The sequence below is a fragment of the Zootermopsis nevadensis genome, unplaced genomic scaffold (assembly GCF_977971745.1).
Source record: "Zootermopsis nevadensis isolate Lab colony 2312 unplaced genomic scaffold, Znev_1.0 Znev_ptg000019l, whole genome shotgun sequence".
In the NCBI taxonomy this organism is placed as follows: domain Eukaryota; kingdom Metazoa; phylum Arthropoda; class Insecta; order Blattodea; family Termopsidae; genus Zootermopsis; species Zootermopsis nevadensis.
In genome coordinates, this window is record NW_028259151.1 from 10656957 (window position 1) to 10667867 (window position 10911).

The following is a 10911-nucleotide window of genomic DNA, read 5'->3' on the forward strand; positions in this document are numbered from 1 at the left end:
CTGAAATATTTTATTCATGGCATCACACAAGACAGTCAGCAGCATTTAGTGGCAGAAGAGATAAAAAATGTGGGACTTTTCAGGGACTTAATTGAAAAGTAATGTATGTCACAGTCCTTTGTTTCTTTTCTGTTTAATGAATTAGGACACCTTACAATTCCACTGTACCACACATAACTTTCCTTTGCTTAGGCTGGAAAATAATACTGCTTTCACACCAATGATGTTTCAATTTTGCAGAAATATGGTCAAGGGCTTTCCATGGTTCTCAAATGCATTATCCTGACATATCACTGGCTATGTGGGAATAGACTGTTCACCAACTTCATGTTCAATTTACTATACAGTTTGAATACAAGACTGTAAGTGCCGTTTGGGGTAAAAGAATTTGCAGGATACACTCTGTAAGCCCTACTGAACATTAAGGATATTCAATTTTATTCATATAAAACAATTTAGATAACCATGTTACTAAAAAATGTGGTTTGTTAAATGAAGGTACAGTATACAGAGTTTCCATGTTAGATTATGTTGGATTAACGAATCATTGTAATATTAAAAGTATAGAACAAAATCCAAGCAAAAACTGAACTTACATACTCTTTTAGCCAACTGCCCCTGATACTCTATTTGGCATTTAAAATTATTCCACCTAACATTCACTACATCAATAAATGTACCACATGAATTTTCTTTTCAGTTATTCTTGAATATAACAAAATGGCTGTGTGTCTAAAATGTACCTAGCCATAAAACTTATGGAATTACTTCACTATCAGTAATATCTAATCTCCTGATTTCTGGATCCTGGTAGTACTACACTCTTTGTGCATATAAAAAGATAAGAAGTTTGAAAGCACATTTAAGGAGAACCGCAGCTACAGTAACGTCAGTTTTCCAAAACCCCACTCATAGGATTCTTCACGTCTTTCTACTACCAAGCATTAACCCTACTAACAAATTTTACAACACAAACCAAGTGCAAATGAGAATTATCCAAGTTTTTCTCCATCAAGAGAGAAACATACTTTTTATTTACTTATTTTTGTATGTTTTAGTCATATACATTACAAATTGTAAACATCAAAACTACTGCAGTGATTTATGTTTGGATTAATGCACAACAGACTGTTGAAAGTACCCTCATGTGATGCAATGTCATGAACCATGGTAAAGAGTCCTTGGTGTCAGTAATACTAATATAGATCTTTGAAAATATTTTAAAAACAAACTGATGCACTGTAGTTATTCCACCCATTTTCCCACTCAGAAGACAAGAAATGCATATGTTTCTGAACAAATAAAAATAATGGGCACTGTGAAAAATGGCCTTGCTTTTTCAAAATTACGTTTTTCCTAACAATATTTCGAGCTGACTTCAGGCTTTCTTGATGGATTAGTGCTCTCGCTGAACCTGTGTTTGAGTTACGTGGGCTGTACTGCCAAAGTTTCAGAGGTCCTTATTATCAATGTCTTCAAGGTGAAGTGACTACTCGATGGCCTTCGCCAATACTTACAGTACAAGTCTACTGCTAAGCACTGAGCAACAGCCAAGAGCAAGACAAATAAGAGATCTACCCCTCCTATATATTTTGCCAATGGCTTTCATGCTTAAAGCTTTGCAGACTTGTCCAGTATTATAGTTAAGACAATAAACTGCCTATTAGAGTACATGGATCTGCATTAAGTATTACATGAGAAATTAAGCACTTTCATACATTCACACCATAAGAATTCATATCTAAACACAAGCACAGATTTAAGAATATGTCTGTCACTGTTTTATGTGAGCACAATACAGAACTTGCAGATTATGTATGAATACAGTTTTGTAATGTGATGCTACAGAATCAACACCATATTAACAATCTTATACAGCATAACAACCCAAAAGATGCAATGCAGTGAAGTTTCAATGAACAGTTCTGCCTGGAACTCATTTCTCTCCAAGCTCTAACTACAGGATTCCTGCCCCTGCCAGTATTTGACTTGTGATTGTAATGCGCCAGCAGCTTGATGCAGGTCTTAGTTTGAGCCATCGTCATCTGGATGTTGCAGCGGCCTGATGGTGCCTTCGTCCATGCCTGTTGTGATGGCTGCCACTGTTGCCTCTACCTCTATAGCCTCCACGCCCCCCTCTCCTCCAGTCGCCTCGATTTGGTACCGAGCTCCCTGTACTACCGCTCGTGCTGTTAAATAAAGGGGCAGCAGGTGGGAATAAAACACTGGGCCCTGCAGGATCATCTTCTCCCTCTTGTTCCTGCAACAGAAATTTAATTCTGCTATTTCAACACCTACAGATGTTAATATGTATGGCTCATAGATATGTTTGTTGCGTCATCATATCTGGGCCTGTACCTGAATAGGTACAACTTGAAGCTTTGTCCCTTATACAAAGGACTGAAAAACACAAGGTATTTTATAGAAATAAACTAAACAACCTACACATTTTGATGGTCTTCTGGGTTGCTGCACCATGTAGTCTGGTATACGTTCACCACTGTTTCAGAGGAGCTTTCTGCCTTCATCATCAGGGCAGTCTTGATGATGGAGGTACCAAGCACATCTGATGTACTGGTAAACTCCTACTGATGCAGGAGACGATCATCTTCATGTAGGATTTGAGGTTTTCGCAGCTGTGAGTCTGATGATGGAGGCAGCAAGGACCTCTGAAACGTTGGTAAACTTCTACCAGACTACACGGCACAACAACGCAGCAGACAGCCATCTTCTTCAATCATTTTCATATTCATTGTCATGAGAACCTGAAACCTCACATTTTGTTTAATTTACAAATTCAATACATGGAACTAGAATGCCCACAAAGCAGCAGCAGTATTAGCAGTCACAGTACTGGGATTATAGGCACATAAATTGTTGAGGCTATTTCTCCTACCTACTATTTAAAATGGACATTCAGAATATGCTGACAGAACTGGATAGAGAGTGCAGGTTATATGTAACAATGTGACATGCCTAAAATATAAATGCACAGAGGCTTTGGATACGCAGGTTATACAGCTTACTGGCATGCCATACGGTTCCAAAGGGACTGGAGATGTCAAGCACTGCACAACATATTGTCTGTGACAATGCTGTACCATGAGGTAGGACATTTAGTGCAAAGTCAGGCATTTTCATAGTCGACAGAAGATTAATCTGTCATAAGCAAGAAATAATGTCTGTAAGGTGCGAAAGATGCTGATGGCTTCTAAAAAGTGGAATGCATGGTTTAAAATACCAGGGTCATCAACAAATGCTTGAATTTAATACAAATATACATCAATATCTAGAACTGCCACTTACTGTAGTATCTGTTACTAACAGCAGCTTCGAGTCCTCTGCTTCAGGATCAATAATACCACCTCGTCGCTTCTGGTGGCTGAAAAGGGCTGCCATTTGCCTCTGCAAGCTACGAAGCTCATCACTTAGTTCAAACTGTCGAGCATTCTCTACATCAAGAGGAGGTGCTGCACTTGACAACATATTCATATCACACTGAATCGGCTCCCGACATACAGGGCACAATACCTACAGAAACATTCAGCAGTTAACTTTACATACGACAATCAGTAAAATAAAAATTACGCTCTCTGGTATTTAGAACTGATTCAAATTCCCACTGATAGTAACTGAGAATATCTTAATGGCTAGTCCTCTATGAAATACTTTACTAGAATGTAACTTAGCATTGTAACCACATGCATATGTAATGCCACTATGGGCACTTGAGTTGTTACTTTCTGAGCACCAATTTAACCACCAAGAGTAGGCCAGTTTCTGTACTTAACCTTACATTCATATTCGGTACAAAATTCCATTATCATCATACGAACCTGGCAGGGAGACTGTGGGTGCTGGTTGCGCTGCCAAGCTGGTAACTTGTCTAACTCCTCCTGGTAACTCTTTTCACTACTTGTCACATGACATGCCAGGCAATGCGAATGGAAGTAGTGATAGCACTCCGTCTTGGTAAAGTGGTCACCTTCCCGAAACCCATACAAACAGATTGCACACTGACATGATGGGAGGTTACTGGCTGTCAGGTACTCCTTAACCAGCTGCGGAATTTGTGGAATGCAAATCATCATTCAACTGTGGATCTATGTGCTATTCAGACAAAGTATGTGCATACAAATCACATGGAATAAAAAAAGATATAAAGCACATGTTCATACAAGAAACAGAGAAGAAAATTAAAAGTTTACACTACATACTTTAAACAATGGCTGTACACATGGAAAAATACAGGAAATAAAAGGGACTGCCTATGTGTAAGAAGGTTAAAACATGAACATTTAAGGAAGTCTTAATATACATGAAAATAATAATAATAAAAAAAGGACGGCTCAAGGATGAACAGAATTATGAAGATACTAGTACTGACAGCTTGTCTGACTTATGTAGGATTTGACGTTTTCACAGCAGTGAGTCTGAAGATGGCTGTTTTCTTGTCTGACTTAATATGTGACCTACTACCAAAGACAATAATCTTACATCGACACAATACACGATAAAGCTGTATTTTGATGGCTATTACATGTAAACACGTTAAATTATAACACAACAGTATAAGTTCTAATACACAAATAACTGAAATATGACTGATCTTGAACATACCTCAATAAGCTCATAGATGACAGCCTGACCACGGTAACTTTCACATTTTTCTTTAACTTCCCTATCTATCCTGCCAAGCACTGAATCATCCAGGCCACGGGGATTACGTAGCAAGATGTCTGGTGCTACATCTGGATAGCCAGGAGTCAACTCTACCACCAAGGTGAGGCAGACATACTGCTGCAATGCATCATCCGCAGTAGAAGGGAATACCACTGTCTCAACAGCTACTGGGTAGCCACTATGAAATGAAAAATATACATTAAAAATGCAGAATGGCATCTCATTTTTTTCTGCCATACACTGGTGGAAGTCGACAAGGAATAACAAAGACACACATCTGTTTTATAGATCCACACTACTGAACATTTCTTGAAAGTCTCTTTGGAAATTATCAAACTTTACTGATAGAAGAGTTGGGCACTTCTTCCACCAAGTTAGGCCCCAGCTGATTCAGACTATTAGCAGAACCAACAAACCTACATACTAAACACATTACAAATAAGAACTGCACAGATTACAGGAGATTACAGAAATACTCTTCACTGTTCCACACATATTCCTGGCACAAACATAAAACATTTAAATTCATGCACTGACGTTCTTGGAAAATAGAATTGCTCTCCTACATAAATTATTAAAGAGCTATTTTCTGAACAAAAATGGTATCATGCATGACATTCATAAATCCACAAAGGGATATGTACATGATGAGGTATCCATGATGATTACAAGATATAATATATGTCTCAAAGAAGAGTGCTCATAAGCGTTCTTCCATGTTCGATCTTACATTAGATGTGTGTGGATTTTTATCCTCATAAAATCATTACATTATTTCCACCAATGAAAAAGTTTTAGAGATGTAAACAATACCAGGCCCTGTCATGGTTTGGAGTTCACACTGTGTTGTAGGTCCCCATGATTAATGATCACTCTCACAAACAACTTATCATTTGCAGTAACAGAATTTACCACCCACGTGGTCCCACATCAGAAATGTGATTGTATCAAAGACCATACCTGGTTGCATTAGGTACAAACAAAGAAACTTTTAATGACCACAAAATAGTTAAGAATTGATCCTTTGACTTAACCGTTCCTTACACATATCAAATTCTCCAGACATTTAAATGCCATCACTTATTAGTTATGATTCAAAAGATTTTATTTTTCCCAGCACTTTCAAATTTCACTAATCCTTTTCATAATGAAGTAATAATTATAATAAACTGCCAAAAGAAAACATAATTTCATTGATTAAGTACATACATAGAATTATGGATGGTGTAAATTTTAATAGAGTTCTTCCATTTTACTAGCAATAAATGGGTTTCAACTGATTTGAAAATTTTACATGAAAGAAACTATTTTTTCTTCAATCCATATTTCCATCTGGTCGGCAACACTGAGTAAGTATCCTCTGTAAACTGCCACAATTTGAATCATGTAAGAAGAAAAAAGTCCAGTCTTACACAATAAATGTCCACGCAGCCGAGTTTCTTTTTCTCGTCATCATCATCATCAATAAAGCAATGTTCTGAATCCTTTTTCACATAAAAACATGAAACGCCATCATTGACGTAAAGGCATGGGATGATGGGGCAAATGAAGGATAATTATGAGACACTTACTTTTTAGTTTAGCTTTTCATGTGTTTAGCAGCTTGCTAAATTTAAAGTTCATAAAATTCCTCAAAAACAAGTTATCACACAAAAGTAGTGTATAGCATAAGAAGTAGATCTCATTAGTATATAAAACTTTAAAATCAAATGCTTTCCATATAGTGAATACCTAATAAAATACAATCAAATATAATTTAAGACTATGTGTAGGATATCTTTGATACAAATACCTTTGAAACAAGATATTATTTTGTATCTTCAGTAGAACAGAATTTATTTACATTCCATTAATCCTTCATAGGCCTAAGCCAAGAATGTAGAACAGGTCATAGCCCAAATACAATACTTGTTTCTAGCACAAATATAAATGCATAGTTATAACAGCTATTTACAGATCTTTGGAACTAAAGTATTACAGCAAAATAATTATGATGAGAAACCATCACCATTGTTACTTACATGTGTTTACAAATTCTTCGCCTGAGTAGGAGTGAGATAGGAGATACTCTTTTAACGCCGGCTTAAACATTTTTATATCGTGGTTTAAACTTTTGATAGTAGGTGGAAAATAACTGAATAACTTAACTCCAGTATAGTAAACTCATTTTTGATATTTACTGAGGTTAGAATTTGGCACATGAAGGTTTTATCTGTATCTTGTTCTTATATTGTGGATATCTGAATTTGTTTGAAATTTTTCCATGTTATCCACTACTAAATGCAAGCAGTGATGTTGTTGCTAGCTTGAACAAATTATTTAAACCCAGTGAACTTAAATTAAAATTTGACAAACAAACTTAATGAAACTTGCTACTATTAACAAAATATGCATTAAACATATATGGCTGTCTAGTGGGACAGCTTTACTTTTACTTTTTATGGCTGCCTTCTGGCTTGTAGCAACCTAATAAGCAAGGACCTATGAAACATTGGTAAACTTCTTCCACACTACATGTCACTATAACCCAGAAGATAGCCATCTAGAAACTCAGCACCATGAAAACATGAAATCCTACTTAATTCAAACATAATTGTGATAATAAAACAAAACAAGAAACATGAAGAACCAAATTCCGTCACTTAGAAATTGAAAACTTCAAGAGAAGAAAACCACTAAATATATTATCCCCAAACATGCTTTGCCATGAGGAGAGTATGAAAACAGATACTTTAAATTTAGGTTACTGTTCTTATTTGCATTCCATCATGTCACATGAAGTTATGTTATGAGGAAATTCAACAGACAGCAAAGAAGTATCAAACGTCCAAAAGAAAATCACTAGAATAACAAAGGCAAGTGTTAGAAGAAAAAGTCTTTCATAGAGAACAATATAAGAAATAGAATATACTTCCCTTTGCAAGTAAACTCTTACTTTCTAAACAATTTTAATATACATAGTATAAACATGATCTCATATACGGAGTGCTAACCTCACTAGTTATCAAATGGAAAACTGCGGCATATTAAAATAAATAAAAAATAACTGCAATGCACATCACTGCACTACCATTACCCCTATGTCTAGTGTGTCCGAATCTAGAAAACACGTAAGGTTACAAGATTATTTAATGAAAAATAAATCTTCAATGGGAAATGCCGCTGCAAACATTTTAACTACACGTAAAAAAAATCATTTACATATAACGCACCGTCTAAAAATTTGACATGCATGAACGGCCGTCATTAAGCACAACCAAATGTCTTGGTAACAGTGAAACATGTAAATAGATATTACAGCTAACCTTTCATTAGTCCGCACGATCAACTCGTCCATCAGAATGGCCTTCAACGCTTCCACCTCGTCAACTACCCTGCCAAACACAAAAAAGAATTGGCAGAATACCTATCTGTCAAAACCGACATAATACTGTGGCTTCTTCCCCTATTATGAAGTGACATACCTCTCGTCTACGTCGTTCGACATATTCCTCGTTTTACACTTGTAGTTCCTAAACGAACTTCACAGTACAATATTAAATTTAAACTGAGGAAATAATTACTTTAAATGACAGAAACAGTCAACACATTCCATCCTGACTTAAGACATGTTGAGAAGTAGTGTATGAAAGACAGACGACGTATGAAATATTAATCGTAAAAACACCATATTGCTCTTACAACATAGAAATTTCCCTGTACACATCTATTCGGAAACAGTACACTAATCACCTAAGCTTGGCACAGAAGATCAAGCACGGCCCGTCACCTCATGGAATTAAACACAGATGCTTAATTAGTCGAATGAAATAACGGCGGATACAGTACAATCCCATTTATCTTCTATGCTCCCGATTTTCCAGGTTGGGTGAAAATATATTTTCCCTATGCAAATATAACATATTAACGAATATACACTGCAAAGGATAAGAATGGGGATCTGCTGGTAGATTCCCACATTTTGAATAGGTGGAATTAATCCTCTCAGCTATTGAATGTTAATGGGGTTTGTGAAGTTTAAAATAGTTACTGCAAAGTTGAAAAGTTATAAATCGCCGAGTGGTGATCAAATTCCGGCAGAATTGATTCAAGCAGTAGGTGAAACATTGCGTTCTGAGATTCAGAACTCCTTAACTGTCTCAAAACGTAAATATTAAAATATACAGAACTATAATTTTTCCTGTAGTTTAGTATGGGTTTGAAACTTGGTCTCTGGCATTAAGGGATGAATGCAGACTGAGGGTGTTTGAGAACATGATGCTGAGACATAAGAGAGATGAATTACTTGGAGGGTGTAGAAAGTTGCATAATGAGTAGCTTCATAAGCTGTACTTTTTGCCAAATATTATTAGACTTATCAAGTGAAGTAGGATGGGATGGGCAGAGCATTTAGCTGACATAGGAGAGAAGATGAATGCATACAGGGTTTTGTTGGGCAAACCAGAAGGTAACAGCCCACTGTGGTGGAAAACATGGATAAATTTAAAAGAAATACAGATGTACATAATTTAAATACAAGACGTAAACATGATCTCTATGTGCCAAATGCTAACTTTACTAAATATCAGAAAGGAGTGTACTATACAGGTATCAAGTTATTTAATAATCTTCCACCAACAATTAAAAGTCTAAATTATGATATAAAGGTATTCAAGCCTGCATTGAAAGATTACCTCTTTACTCACTCCTTCTATTCTGTAGACGATTTCATCTCTGCTGAAAATGTTTAAGCTTTATATCCATAATCTACGTATATGCAAAGCAAGTTTTGTATTTATATATAAAATTCTGAGGTTTATGTATATTAATTTGTAAAGTTATTTTTCATACTTGTATTGCAGAATCTGAAATTTATGTACATTGATATGTGAAATACGTTCTTGTACTTGTGTTGAAAGTTCTGAAGTGTATGTATATTGTATGAAATGACATGTTCTACATCCTTTGGTTGAGTCCTAAGAAGGATCTATGGAATGTAAATAAACTCTACTCTACTCTAGGTGGGAGATAATATTAAAATGGATCTTAGAGAAATAGGATGGGGTGGTATGAACTGGATTCATCTAGCTCAGGATAGTGACCAGTTGCGGGCTCTTTTGAACATGGTGATGAATCATCACATTCTATAAAATATTGGGAACTTCTTGACTTGGCTTATCAGGAAGGACTCTGCTTCATGGAATAAGTGCAGATATGCAATTTTGATTTGTTACTGTTCTCAAATATTTGAACTCTGCCACATTTTCAATACTTCAATGACCTCAAGGCTTGCAAGAACAACATTAAAAGAACTTACAAATTTTATGAGAGAATTGGTTGTTAACAGCCCCTGTGATTAAGCTCTTGCTCTAGCTCATTTTTCAGCCAAATACCTCATTTTGTTTGGATCCACAATCCTCTCACATTTCTTTCAATTACACCATATATTTCCTTCCACCACACTTGAAATTATCTTGATTTCACTCACTTTGGACTCTTTACATTAGAAAACATTTGAAGAACTCTGAAATAAACACACAATAAATCATCTATGAAACAAACACAGCATTAATAATGTTGTTCTGGGTTCTGGCACCATGTGGACTGGTCAGTAGATCCCAACATATCAGAGAAATAATCCAACATCCTGCATTTCGTACAACTGAATGTCCTTGACAAACTGCTGTTAATTCCAGTGTTGCAAACCCACAATGGCACTAATTACAAAGTTTTAAAATATGCCAGTCTGCCATGCCACAGCCTGTATATAAGATAATATTTCAGGATATTGGTGTTAAAAGCCATAGCAATAGTAGTGAAGATAGTAAAAGGAAAGGTTCATTAAGAACAGGATTATTTTCAAAAGACACATAATTAAAGTGGCCAATCTGTCAGCTGAAATTCTATTGAATGTAAAACTTTGTGAAATGTTACCACTGCCATGACTGTGATCCTACTTCATTGGAAGTGACTATATGGACAACTGCTGCTCCAACTGGTAGGTAACTAACTCTTAGCTCTCCATGCACTATAGAAAATGAGAATTACCACAGAACCATGAAAAATTAATGACAAATAAATGGCCTCTGGTGCGATGAAGGACCACGTGAAGAGAGGACTTGAGGGAAGACAATGAAAACAGAGCAGGGAAAGCAGAGATAAGATGGCCCTACTGAAGAAAAAGCTGGTGATGATGACAATGAACAAAGATCAAGGTTCACGAGATAGGAATTCAGAAAAAAAACACTC

At 36.1% G+C, this 10911-nt stretch overlaps 1 protein-coding gene across 2 annotated transcripts; it reads right to left on the bottom strand.

Moving 5' to 3' along the window:
* Nucleotides 1–117: 117 nt before the first annotated feature.
* On the bottom strand, nucleotides 118–10291 carry LOC110841238 (E3 ubiquitin-protein ligase RNF25). Of its 2 annotated transcripts, none has more exons than XM_087351321.1 (6): nucleotides 10151–10291; nucleotides 7989–8057; nucleotides 4621–4861; nucleotides 3837–4061; nucleotides 3307–3531; nucleotides 118–2260 (listed from the first exon to the last, which is right to left on the bottom strand). In XM_087351321.1, the coding sequence occupies exons 1-6, from the start codon at nucleotides 10174–10176 to the stop codon at nucleotides 2042–2044; spliced, it is 1005 nt and encodes a 334-aa protein (XP_087207447.1). In that variant the 5' UTR covers nucleotides 10177–10291; the 3' UTR covers nucleotides 118–2041. The 2 variants fall into 2 exon arrangements, with proteins under 2 accessions (XP_087207447.1, XP_021942275.1); XM_022086583.2 differs by lacking the exon at nucleotides 10151–10291 and adding an exon at nucleotides 8148–8403.
* Nucleotides 10292–10911: the final 620 nt, after the last annotated feature.